This window comes from Scyliorhinus torazame, chromosome 10, assembly GCF_047496885.1.
Source record: "Scyliorhinus torazame isolate Kashiwa2021f chromosome 10, sScyTor2.1, whole genome shotgun sequence".
In the NCBI taxonomy this organism is placed as follows: Eukaryota; Metazoa; Chordata; class Chondrichthyes; order Carcharhiniformes; family Scyliorhinidae; genus Scyliorhinus; species Scyliorhinus torazame.
Window position 1 is genome coordinate 103031626 of NC_092716.1, and position 13708 is coordinate 103045333.

The window sequence follows — 13708 nt, forward strand, 5'->3', positions numbered from 1 at the left end:
CGCTGGCTTCTCTCTGACTCACTGGCCTCTCCCTCACGCGCTGGCTTCTTTCTGACGCGCTGGCTTCTCCCTCACGCGCATCCCTCTCCCACACGCGCTGGCTTCTCTCTGACGCGCTGGCTTCTCTCTGACGCGCTGGCTTCTCCCTCACGCGCTGGCTTCTCCCTCACGCGCTGGCTTCTCTCTGACGCGCTGGCTTCTCTCTGACGCGCTGGCTTCTCTCTGACACGCTGGCTTCTCTCTGGCGCGCTGACCTCTCTCTGACGCGCTGGCCTCTCCCTGACCCGCTGGCTTCTCTCTGACGCGCTGGCTTCTCTCTGACGCGCTGGCTTCTCCCTCACGCGCTGGCTTCTCTCTGACGCGCTGACCTCTCTCTTACGCGCTGGCTTCTCTCTGACGCGCTGGCTTCTCTCTGATGCGCTTCCCTCTCCCTCACGCGCTGGCCTCTCCCTCACGCGCTGGCCTCTCCCTCACGCGCTGGCTTCTCTCTGACGCGCTGGCCTCTCCCTCACGCGCTGGCTTCTCTCTGACGCGCTGGCCTCTCCCTCACGCGCTGGCCTCTCCCTCACGCGCTGGCTTCTCTCTGACGCGCTGGCCTCTCCCTCACGCGCTGGCCTCTCCCTCACGCGCTGGCCTCTCCGTCGCGTGCTGGCCTCTCCCTCACGCGCTGGCCTCTCCCTCACGCGCTGGCTTCTCTCTGACGCGCTGGCTTCTCTCTGACGCGCTGGCCTCTCCGTCGCGCGCTGGCTTCTCCCTCACGCGCTGGCCTCTCCGTCGCGCTGGCTTCTCTCTGACGCGCTGGCCTCTCCCTCACGCGCTGGCTTCTCCCTCACGCGCTGGCTTCTCCCTCACGCGCTGGCTTCTCTCCGTCGCGCTGGCTTCTCTCTGACGCGCTGGCCTCTCCCTCACGCGCTGGCCTCTCCCTCACGCGCTGGCTTCTCTCTGACGCGCTGGCCTCTCCCTCACGCGCTGGCCTCTCCCTCACGCGCTGGCTTCTCTCTGACACGCTGGCCTCTCCCTCACGCGCTGGCTTCTCTCTGACGCGCTGGCCTCTCCCTCACGCGCTGTCCTCTCCCTCACGCGCTGGCTTCTCCCTCACACGCTGGCTTCTCTCTGTCGCGCTGGCTTCTCTCTGTCGCGCTGGCCTCTCCCTCACGCGCTGACCTCTCCCTCACGCGCTGGCTTCTCTCTGACGCGCTGGCTTCTCTCTGACACGCTGGCTTCTCTATGACGCGCTGGCCTCTCCCTCACGCGCTGACCTCTCCCTCACGCGCTGGCTTCTCTCTGACGCGCTGGCTTCTCTCTGACGCGCTGGCTTCTCTCTGACGCGCTGGCTTCCCCCTCACGCGCTGGCTCCTCTCTGACGCGCTGGCCTCTCCCTCACGCGCTGGCTTCTCTCTGACGCGCTGGCTTCTCTCTGACGCGCTGGCTTCTCTCTGACGCGCTGGCCTCTCCCTCATGCGCTGGCTTCTCTATGACGCGCTGGCTTCTCTCTGACGCGCTGGCCTCTCCCTCATGCGCTGGCTTCTGTCTGACACGCTGGCCTCTCCGTCGCGCTGGCTTCTCTCTGATACGCTGGCCTCTCCCTCACACGCTGGCTTCTCTCTGACACGCTGGCCTCTCCCTCACGCGCTGGCTTCTCTATGACGCTCTGGCCTCTCCCTCACGCGCTCGCTTCTCTCTGACGCGCTGGCCTCTCCCTCACGCGCTGGCTTCTCTCTGACGCGCTGGCTTCTCTCCGTCGCGCTGGCTTCTCTCTGACGCGCTGGCTTCTCCGTCACGCGCTGGCTTCTCTCTGACGCGCTGGCCTCTCCGTCGTGCTGGCTTCTCTCTGACGCGCTGGCCTCTCCCTCACGCGCTGGCTTCTCTCTGACCCGCTGGCCTCTCCGTCGCGCTGGCTTCTCTATGACGCGCTGGCCTCTCCCTCACGCGCTGGCTTCTCTCTGATGCGCTGGCTTCTCCCTCACGCGCTGGCTTCTCTCTGACACGCTGGGCTCTCCCTCACGCGCCGTCTTCTCTCTGACACGCTGGGCTCTCCCTCACGCGTTGGCTTCTCTCTGACGCGCTGGCTTCTCCCTCACGCGCTGGCTTCTCTCTGACGTTGAATTCACTTAGTTGTCTATTCTTTCAGCTGATTTTCCCGGATATGGTAGAGGGGATGGTCCTCCTCAATATTGACCCCTGTGGCAAGGGCTGGATTGACTGGGCAGCAACAAAGGTCAGTGTTCACAACCAACTTGTATTGTTACTAATCATCATCTTGGTTATTGACAAAGTTGGACTGGAAAGAAGGGAAATTCTGAATTTCTCTCAATCATTGAAATATAAACATGAACTTCAGATGGTTTATGTATAGAATAATGGATTTACCTGAGAGTGAGCTGCAGACTTGAATCTAATGAAGAGTTTAACAGTTTACATGTGAAATAATGGATACCCATGGATGTTATACTCAGTGTTGTAAATCCAGTCGAGGGGTTCATGTGGTTTTATGCAGGTCCCTTCACACTCAACCAGTCTGAATGGTTGTTTTTCAGTGGCCAATATAGAGGTGTGGGGATTCACATTTGGAGTCTATCGGGCGGCACGGAAGCCCAGTGGTTAGCACTGTTGCTTCACAGCTCCAGGGACCCAGGTTCGATTCCCGGCTTGGGTTACTGTCTGTGTGGTGTCTGCACGTTCTTCCCGTGTCTGCGCGGGTTTCCTCCGGGTGCTCCGGATTCCTCCCACAAGTCTCGAAAGATGTGCTGTTTGGTGAATTGGACATTCTGAATTCTCCCCTGTGTACCCGAACAGGCACCGGAGTGTGGCGACTAGGGGACTTTCACAGTAACTTCATTGCAGTGTTAATGTAAACCTACTTGTGACACTAACAAAGATTATTATTATTATATTATCCGTAGTTATAGCTTCGACAGTGGGAATATTTTACTTAAGGAAACCAGAAAAAGTTGAGTAGAACTCATTTCTCTTCTGTTTGTTTGTTGACAGCTTTCAGGTCTGACCAGTTCACTCCCTGACACCGTCCTATCACATCTCTGCAGCCAGGTAAGCAGATGTTTCTTTCACGAGGAGCAGTGGCTTAGTGCCTTGCAGCATCAACTGATAATCTAATAGAAAAGGTTCATCATCATAATGCAGTAAAGATGGGACAGTTTGTAAGATGTAGGTCCAGACACAGCTTTCCTCATTTGAAGTGAGAGTTACTGACTTTTGTTAAAATAGATTGTTTTAAATATTGATATATTCCATGATGGAAAACAAAAACTAGGAGGAGGATTTTAAGGGGGATATTACATGTGTGCCGCACAAGTGCCAAGCAATGACCAGTTCCTACAAGAGATGACTTAGCCATCGCCCCTTGACATTCAATGGCATTACCATCACTGAATCACCCACAATTAATATGCTGGGGGGTTACCATTGATCAGAAACTGAACTGGACTAGCCCTTTAATACTGTGGCAAGTCAAAAGGCTAGGAATCGTATGGCGAGTAACTCAACTCCTGACCCCCAAAGCCTGTCCACCATTTGCACGACACAATGAAGAGTGTAATGGAATACTCTCCACTTGCCTGGATGAGTGCAGCTCCAACAACATCAAGAGGCTCGACACCATCCAGGACAAAGCAGCCCGCTTGATTGCTGTCCCTTCCACAGTCAGTCCCTCCACCACTGATGGCAGTGGCAGCCAAGTGTATCATCTACAAAATGCACTGCAGTAACTCGCTAAGGTTCCTTAGACAGCACCGTCCAATCCTATGACCACTATCATTTAGGAGGACATGAGCAGCATATACCTGGGAACCCCACCGCCCCCAAGTCACTCACCACCCCGACTTGGAAATGTATTGCTGTTCCTTCACTGTTGCTGAGGCAAAAACCTGGAACCAGCTCCCTAGCAGCATTGTGGGTGTACCTACACCTCAGGGACTGCAGAGGTTCAAGAAGGCAGCTCACTACTACCTTCTGAAGGGCACCGAGGGATGGGCAATAAATGCTGGCTGAGACAGTGGCGCCCACATTCTGTAAATTATTTTTTTTAAAGGATGGGGATGTGCAGATAGCAAGTGGATTGGTAAATCACGGTGAGGGGGCTTTAGGGGGATCTGGTGGCAGGTGTAAACAGGTATGGGTCCTGGAGGAATAATATGGCTCCTCCTGGTTGCACAAGGAAGATTGTCCACTTAACTTGGAAGGCCCTTTCTCTGTTCCCAGCAGTGGACAACCTACCTTTATCTGGTGGTTTCTATGCTCAGGCCCGAGTCATAATATAGTCAAAATATAGAATAGGATCCCATTGCTGTAATGATAGCTCGATTTACATCAATGCATGAGGGCCCAATGATGGACATCACAATTAACTGTAGAAACCTGCAGGTTAAGACTGCCAGTAGTTGAAAAGGGTCAAATAACAGGTGGGTAACTAACCTGCTTTCTTTTAGCTGCCCCCTTGTTGGTTTCCGCCAGGCAAGAAGAATTAAGATCGACGTCTTGACATCTAAATAAATCCACAGCCTGTTTCATTCTATACATCATCTATCTTAACTCCTAACGTGTCCCTGATGGCTTTGCCTGACAGCTTGCCTTTCTTTTAACTGAGAAACCAAAGTAAAAAAGTAAAGGTTAACAGTGCAGGAAACAGCAAATTTGGAAACATTTAGAATGAGGTGAATCAAGAAGTCATGATTAGGCAATTCTAAGCTTGAGTTTTAAAAGCCAACAGGTTGTAAGGAAGGAACACTAAGGGAGAGTGGTGAGGCATTCTATAGCTGAGAGGTATTGGGAACAATCAACATATGATGACTCTTGGGTTCAACTCAATGAAGTTGTGGGATGAAGCAGAGCATTACGGATTGCATTTTTGGAGATCAGAAAGAACAAGGGAGAAAAGGGGAGAAATTTCCCTAAAGGACCAGATGGGTTTTTATGACAATCAACAATGGTTTCATGGTCATCATTAGACTTTTCATTCCAGATTTTTATTGAACTCAAATTTCACTATCTGTCAGTGGAGCTTTCAGGAAAGAGTGACCATAATATGATTGAATTTTACATTAAGTTTGAAAGTTATGTAGTTTTTTTAAAATTCAGAATACCCAATTATTTTTTTCCCCTGTTAAGGGGCAATTTAGCATGGCCAATTCACCTACCCTGCATATCTTTGGGTTGTGGGAGTGAGACCCACGTAAACACAAGGAGAATGGTCAAACTCGACACGGAGAGTGACCCGGGACCAGGATCGAACCTGGGTCCTCGGCAGCAGTGCTGATCACTGCGCCACTGTGCTGCCCTCAGTTAAAAGGTTAATTAGGAGCTGCCCCACCCAGATAACCGAGTGACAGTTAACTGCCAATCAGCTGAAGCCTGATTAGGCCTCAATAGGTGTTGATTACATACTTTTGAAGTTTAACTGGTGTGTGAGTCATCTCAGCACTATTTAAGAAAGGGGCTTCAAAGCATACTCACAATGGACTTTGCGCACAAACTTTGGGAGAGAACACACTTCCTGAGAGAGACACAGCCAGAGTGAGTGTGGGTATTGAGAACTTGAAACACTGGAGATTTGGTGCAGAGTGGGAAGAGGTGCTTTTTGGTTTTTCCCCTTGCTTTATAACTTTTAAAATCTTCAGTGAGTGGTCTTGCCCTGCTGCAGCAGTTGAGGCTACAACTGATTGATAAGTAGTGGGTACGGTCGTTTACACCTTTACTACTATCATCACTTATAGTTTGAAAATACATTTTGTGGTTTATAATCTGTAAGTGGTAGCAACAAGGGCCAAGAAAGAAGGGCCCTAGAGAATTGGATATAATTTAATATCAAGCACCTTCCAAAGGTTTAATTTAAAGGGGTTAATCTAGGCAGCAGAGCTCAAAGCCTTGGTTTTGTCCTCTTGCTCCATGTGGGAAGCTGGGAATATTTCCAGTGCCCAGGGCCAGCATGTGTGCAGGAAGTGCCTCCAGCTACAGTTCCTGGCTTTGGAGCTGGAGCGGCGGCTGGGAACACTGTGGAGCATCTGCAAGGTGGAGAGTGTTATGGATAGCATGTATAGAGAGGTGGTCACATCGCAGGCTCAGACTCCACAGGCAGGTTCTTGGATAAGGAACGGATTTTGAGATGGGCCAGGCAGACGATGTGCTGCACCTGGGAAGGTAGTGAGCTGCGCGTTTATCAGGACCTGGGTGCGGTGAATATTAGAAGGCTGTTGAATGTGGTAATGATGCCCTCCGAGGGAAGGAAGGTGGAGTTGGTGGTCGCCATGGATGCGGGGAAGGGACAGGACCAGAACATAGATGTACATGGTTGACAGGCCCCTCCCACACCGCACACAAACGTCTTCCACCCCCTCAAACCAGCGGCTCATCCTCAACTTCATCAGGTGTGCTCTGTGTACCGCATTTAGCTGGATCAACCCCAGTCTCGCACACGAGGTTGAGGCATTGACCCTCCATAATACCTTGCACCACAACCCCTCCTCCAGCACGATCCCTTCTCCCACTTGGTCTTAACCCCCTCCAACGATGCCCTACCTTCAAAATCCTCCCATATATTGCCGAGATTACCCCTCTACCCCAACTTCATTACCGACAGCACCCCCTCCAACAAAGAAGAGGGTGGTGCACACAGAAAAGTCGTGAAAACCGTCGCAAAATCCGTACCTGCATTGACCTAAGGGCCTCCCCTGCGGAATGCCAAACTTCCCCATCAATGCCTCCAAGCTCACAAACCGCCCTTCTAAACATATGTCCTTCATTTCCATCACCCCCTCGCCTCCCAACCCGAAACCTAGCGTCCAGCCTTGCCGGCTCAAACACATGATTTAATTGGATCAGCATCAGCTTCGACCCCACCCCTAACCTAATGTGCTGCCGAAATTGCCTCCAAATCCTTAGCGTGACCACTGGACTCCAAATATTTCCCTGGGGCAAGCGAGAGCGGCACCATTGCCAGTGCCCGCAACCCAGACTCCCTACAAAAACCAGCCTCCATCTTCACCCTACTCCAACCTCTCACCTTCTCAGCCTTCGCCACCGAATAATAATACAACAGATTTGGAAGGGCCAGACCCCTGACTGCCGCCCTCTCTGGAGCACGGTCTTCCAAATCTTCGCTACTTTACCTGGCCAGGCAAACGACAAAATCATCCATGCCACCCCCATAAAAACACTTTTGGCAAATAGACCGGTAGGCACTGAAATAAAAATTAAACCCGTGGCAAGATATTAGTCTGCACCTGCCCTGCCAATGACAGGGAAAGACTGTCCCCTGATGATAAGTAGATGGGAGTCAAGAGCGAGGATCTCTGCCACGGTCTTTCTAATGAACTCAGCGGCGTCCCAGTTTGGGTCATATATACAAAGGGGCCCACTGAACATTATGTAGCGTCCTCCTGGGTCAGTCACCGTGTTTGTCGCTGTAAAAGCTATCTTTTTGTTGAACTATATGGCCACCCTCCTCGCACTTGTGTCGAAGCACGTCTAATATGTCTGTGCCTTCCAGGTTTTCCTTGCCCCAAGTCGGTCCTTCTCTTTTAAGTGTGTCTCCTGAAGAAAGACTCATTGACCCTCAGGAATTTTAGATGAGCTAAGACTCTGGATCTTTTCACTGGTCCATTCAGTCACCTCACGTTCCATGTGACCACCCTGATGGGGGGTTTCTGTCCCACCCCCTCCCGTGGGGTCAGCCAAACTACCTTGTGGATGTGCCTCTGCATGCCCGGGTTTCCCTTAGTTCAGGGGCCATCCAAGATGTCCGCCATGTCCTCCTTCATTCGAACCAACTTTACATGCGACCCGTTGTGACCAGCATTATATTCTTCACCCCCCTCTGATCTGCCTTCCTCCCTTCATTTTTCTTGCTTCCCAATTGCTTCGCCCTTGCCTGCCCCCCCTCCTTCCTTTGCCTCTCGCACCCTGCCCCCACCCCGCCCCCGCCAGACATTCCTTCCCTCACGGGAGATACGTTGTGCCCCCCCATCCTGTTTTTACTCCTGTGCACCAACTTGCTCGCTAATGTGGTGGCTCCCCCCTGGAAAATGGATCCTTATGTTCCCAACCCGTCTCATTCGTCCCTCCATGACCCCAAGTACAGTTACCCAAACCCCCCCCCCTAGTTCGTGTAGGTCCATATTGTTCTTTACTACCCCCTCCCCCCACCCCCCGCACTATTTTGCCCCAAGTCCGTTCTTCCATATGAAGCCATTTGCTTCCTCCAGCATGTTGAAATAGTATTCGCTGTCATTATACGTGACCCATAGTCTTGCCGGGTACAACATGCCGAATCGTACCTTATTTTGGCCCTGTTAAACTCTGCCTGGCGCTTGGCCAGGTCGGCTCCAATGTCCTGATAAATGTGGGTGGTGTGTCCTTCCCATTTCCACGACCGCATGCTTCTTGCCCACTTCAGAACCCGTTCCTGTCCTGGAATTTGTAGAGCTTTGCTATTATTGCCCATGGTGGTTCCCCCAACTTAGGTTTATGGTGGCATACTCTTAAGTTTTCAATCACTGTCCCTTCGTACCATACTCTGATTATCATTACCTTTATTGCCACCTTAATCTATTGCCTTACATTTACCTTTGAATTTACTCAATCTTCCCCTATATGATCCATTCCCCCTCTGGTTAGTTTAATGCCCTGCCTATTTCCCTAATTATATGGTTGGCTAGAACATTTTCCCCAACATGACTCTTGCAGACCGCCCCAACGGTACAGATCCCACTTTCCCCAGTACAGTGTCATGGGCGAGGCATTTTCAGAACCCCAAAATGTATCATGGAGTTCAACCAACCTCTCCCTTTAATGGATTTTTTGCTTTTCCTAGCACATGGCATTTTCCCTAGGTATGGGATTACAATTATGAATACGTGGGTTTTTAAACACAAATCACTTTATTCCATGAACTCAACTTAACATCTTAAATAAACATTGGATCTCTTAACACCCCTTACTTCAAAGATAACTCAGAAAATATTGCAACAGTAAATAATTCCTTAAAATGTTCATTCAAACTTCCAAGAGACTTAATACCTTTAAACAAAGTCACATCAGGTTAAAGGCTTCACTATTATAAGTTAAAATCACCCAAATGATCCAGAGATGGTCTTTTATGGCAGACGTCACAGCAAATTCAGCTCATTTCAAAACACAGACACTCACAAGCTCTTTTCAAACTAACTGCAGCTCTCTGGAAACACACAGACACACACCAGCTCTTTTTCAAAACTGAAACTAAACCTGCAAAACTAAACTGCAAAATGGCTGACCTGACCTCAGCCCCACCCACTCTCTGACATCACTGTTTTATTAAAGGTACATTGCTTAAATATCCATGTCTTTAAAAGTACTCGCACATGACACCTCCCCCCAAGAAAATGAAAACCATCAACTTCTTCAAGATGGTTTCATTTTTCACTTTTGCACCATCCACTAAGAAATGTACACAGTAAATATACCTTTTCGTTTAAAAAAAAAAGCAACACATGCAAGCAGGTATAATAATATAGTCCATTTTTCTTTGTTCTTCTTCCTCCAACCGAAATCCTTCTCGATTGACAGTCTCTTTGAACAAAGTCTCTGCACGATCCATCCATTTCTCTACTCCTCGGCATTTCTCTTTAGAATCAGATACTTTAGTTCAATCTGACCACAGAGTCCCTTTGCAATTCTCCAATACAGGAACATTGATGATCACAGCTTTCAGGCAGTCAAATGCCTGTTGAAAGTCCGCTGTCCATTGAATTTTTTTTACGTTTCTTCAGCAATTCCATCAGTGGAGTAATCACGCCACAGGACTTTTGCACAACTGTTCGATCAAAGCCATTCATGCTAAGAAATTGCATTATTTCCCTTCGTCTTGAGGATAACGGAAACTCCGCAAGGAAAGTGATTCGGGCTTCTCCAAATTCACTTTCGGCTAGGTTCATCACCAAACCCGCCTCCTGAAGTCGACCGAAGAACTCCATACGATGTTTTAAATGTTCTTTCCATGTCTGGAAGTTGGAAATAAAAACAGATTGTCCCCCTTTCTCAATGCAATCCTTAAAACGTGGGATCGGATAAGAGCCCGTTCTTGTAACTGCATTCACCTGTTGATAGTCCACACACAACCGTGTTTCAGGAACAGCATTTCCCACATCTACATCATGTACAGCCATTTTAGTACTTCCCAATTTATCTCTACAAAATTGCCCATGTGATATCAATAACTCTTTCAGGTCAGTTCGTTTTTCCTCTGGAAGGTAACTTAACAATTCATCCCAATTTTTAAGAACATCCTCATTTTCCAATTTAATTTGAGGTATGTCAAATTCACAGTCATCTGGATTTGGTTCGTCACTTTGAGTTAGAATCATTAAAACCTCCTTTTTCTCTCCTTCCCTTTCAAAGTATCTTTTAAGCATATTCACATGACACACTCGGTGAGTCTTCCTTCTATCTGGTGTTTTTACCACATAATTCACCTCACTTAATTTCCTTTCAATCTGATATGGTCCACAAAGTCTAGCTTTTAAAGGCTCCCCTACCACTGGTAACAACACTAAAACTTTATCCCCACTGGCAAAACTACGAACTTTGGATTTCTTGTCTGCTACCCGTTCCATCACATTTTGTGCAACTTTCAAATGTTGTCTAGCCAATTCACCTCTATTTAATCGTTCCCTAAAATTTGACACGTAATCCAATAGTGTAATTTCCGATTTCTCACCCACCAATTTTTCCTTAATCAATTTAAGTGGTCCTCTTACCTCATGACCAAAAATTATTTCAAAAGGACTAAATTTGGTCGACTCATTAGGTGCATCCCTAATTGCAAACAATACGAATGGATGGATGGATGGATTTGTTTATTGTCACGTGTACCGAGGTACAGTGAAAAGTATTTTTCTGCGAGCAGCTCAACAGATCATTAAGTACATGAGAAGAAAAGGGAATAAAAGAAAATACATAATAGGGCAACACAACATATACAATGTAACTACATAAGCACTGGCATCGGATGAAGCATACAGGGTGTAGTGTTAATGAAGTCAGTCCATAAGAGGGCCATTTAGGAGTCTGGTGACATTGGGGAAGAAGCTGTTTTTGAGTCTGTTCGTGCGTGTTCTCAGACTTCTGTATATCCTGCCCGATGGAAGAAGTTGGAAGAGTGAGTAAGCCGGGTGGGAGGGATCTTTGATTGTACTGCCCGCTTTCCCCAGGCAGCGGGAGGTGTAGATGGAGTCAATGGATGGGAGGCAGGTTTGTGTGATGGACTGGGCGGTGTTCACAACTCTCTGAAGTTTCTTGCGGTCCTGGGTCGAGCAGTTGCCATACCAGGCTGTGATGCAGCCTGATAGGATGCTTTCTATGGTGCATCTGTAAAAGTTGGTAAGAGTCAATGTGGACATGCCGAATTTCCTTAGTTTCCTGAGGAAGTATAGGTGCTGTTGTGCTTTCTTGGTGGTAGCGTCGACGTGGGTGGACCAGGACAGATTTTTGGAGATGTGCACCCCTAGGAATTTGAAACTGCTAACCATCTCCACCTCGGCTCCGTTGATGCTGACAGGGGTGTGTACAGTACTTTGCTTCCTGAAGTCAATTACCAGCTCTTTAGTTTTGCTGGCAGTGAGGGAGAGCTTGTTGTCGCTACACCACTCCACTAGGTTCTCTATCTCCCTCCAGTATTCGGACTCATCGTTATTAGGATAAAGGAATGGGATTCCTTTATCCCAATCCTCTGAATAATCTTGACAATACGTCCTCAACATTGTCTTTAATGTCTGATGCCACCTTTCTAACACTCCCTGCGATTCTGGATGGTACGCAGTTGATTTAAATTGTTATATTCCTAAGCTATCCATAACGTCTTTGAATAACTTTGAGGTAAAATTCGTTCCTTGATCCAATTGCATTTCTGTGGCTAGTCCATATCTAGTAAAGAATTTAAGTAATCCTTTTAGCTGTAATATTATGCACTGGATTGGCCTAGTAGACACATCCATTACAGTCAAAATATATTGATTCCCACTTTTTGTTTTAGGAAGCGGTCCTACACAATCGATTAGGACCCTTGTAAATGGTTCCTCAAATGCTGGAATGGGTATTAAGGACGCTGGTTTTATCACTGCTTGAGGTTTCCCTATCACTTGACACGTGTGACATGATTGACAACATTTAACTACATCTTTATGTAGTCCAGGCCAATAAAAATGTTTCTGGATTTTAGCTTGAGTTTTCCTTATTCCCAAATGACCTCCCACTGGTACCTCATGTGCAACTCGCAATACCTCCTTTCTATACCCTACCGGCAATACTACTTGATGAATTTCTGCCCACTTTTCATCCGCCTGCATATGTACAGGTCTCCATTTTCTCATCAAGACATCATTATTACGGTAATAACACTCTGGTGTACTCTTAAATTCCTCTTCCGTATATGCTTTCTGATATATCCGTTTTATTTCTACATCTTTCTGTTGTAACTCCACCAATTTTCCTGAACTAAAAATATCCGCCTCATCCTCCACCTGTTCTGGTTCTTTTTCAACCATCTGATCAAAAATCGTTTCTGATAATTCCACTTCAACTTCATCTTCACTCTTTGATTTCTCCTCTTGTCTTAACCTGTGACTTTGCGACCTTGTTACTACACAATCCGGAAAAATCCCAGGATATTCGTCCTTCAACCCTTCAGTTGACTGATTTTCCACTGGCTTATCAACCACCAGAGGCATCACTCCCACCTGCTATATCATTACCCAAGATAAACTGTATTCCTGGACAAGATAGTTTATCTATTACTCCTACTACCACTTCACCACTCTTCACTGGACTTTCCACCCTGAATTCCACATATCACCACCTTTTCTGGCAACATGCTTCCCAAACTACATAATTCCTCATCTCTTACCATTAAAGATTGACTAGCCCCTGTATCTCTTAAAATTGTGACTTCTTTACCTGCTCCTCCTGATACACATGAGTAAACTTTACCCACATAAGTAAATTCTTTAAAGACATCTGGCACCTTCTTAACAATTACTTCTTGAACAGGCTGTACAATTGTTTGCACCTCCTTCACTTCCCTTGGGCTTTCCGTTACCACCCTAACAAACCCCACTGTCATATCCTGTTTTACCACATCAGCCTTCCCAGTGCTTTTCTTCAACCACCAACACTGTGACTTTACATGGCCTAGTGTATTGCAGTGCAAACATTTGAAACTTTTCATTTCTTTTCCACCTGGATTTCTTTTTTAATCTGAGGTACACTCTCTTTATTGTCTCCCATCAGATTACCTTTACCTTTACCACTTGAGTATTTCTCATGTCCCCAGTTTGTATCCCTCACCGGCTGAAACTGATGTCGGAAACCAATCTTTGATTTATGAACTAATTCATAATCATCTGCCATTTCCGCTGCTAATCTCGCAGTTTTAACCCTCTGTTCTTCCACATGAGTTCTCACCACATCAAGAATTTAATTTTTAAACTCCTCCAAAAGTACAATTTCTCTGAGAGTTTCATACGTTTGGTCTATTTTCAAAGCCCTTATCCACCTATCAAAATTACTCTGTTTGAGCCTTTCAAACTCCATGTATGTTTGACCAAATTCTTTCCTTAAATTTCTAAACCTTTGTCTGTAAGCTTCAGGCACTAGCTCATATGTACTTAAGATGGATTTCTTCACCTCCTCATACGTTCTAGATACCTCCTCCGGTAGTGAT

The 13708-nt window shown here is 47.6% G+C and overlaps 1 protein-coding gene across 5 annotated transcripts in view; it reads left to right on the plus strand.

Annotated features, from left to right (window-relative positions):
• Positions 1–13708, plus strand: part of ndrg4 (NDRG family member 4) — a 336617-nt gene that overhangs the window by 290864 nt on the left and 32045 nt on the right. For all 5 annotated transcript variants that reach the window (XM_072518539.1, XM_072518536.1, XM_072518537.1 and 2 more), the window contains 2 exons: positions 2132–2218; positions 2992–3048. In XM_072518539.1, coding sequence (XP_072374640.1) covers positions 2132–2218; positions 2992–3048 — 144 coding nt within the window. The remainder of the gene's footprint in view (positions 1–2131; positions 2219–2991; positions 3049–13708) is intronic.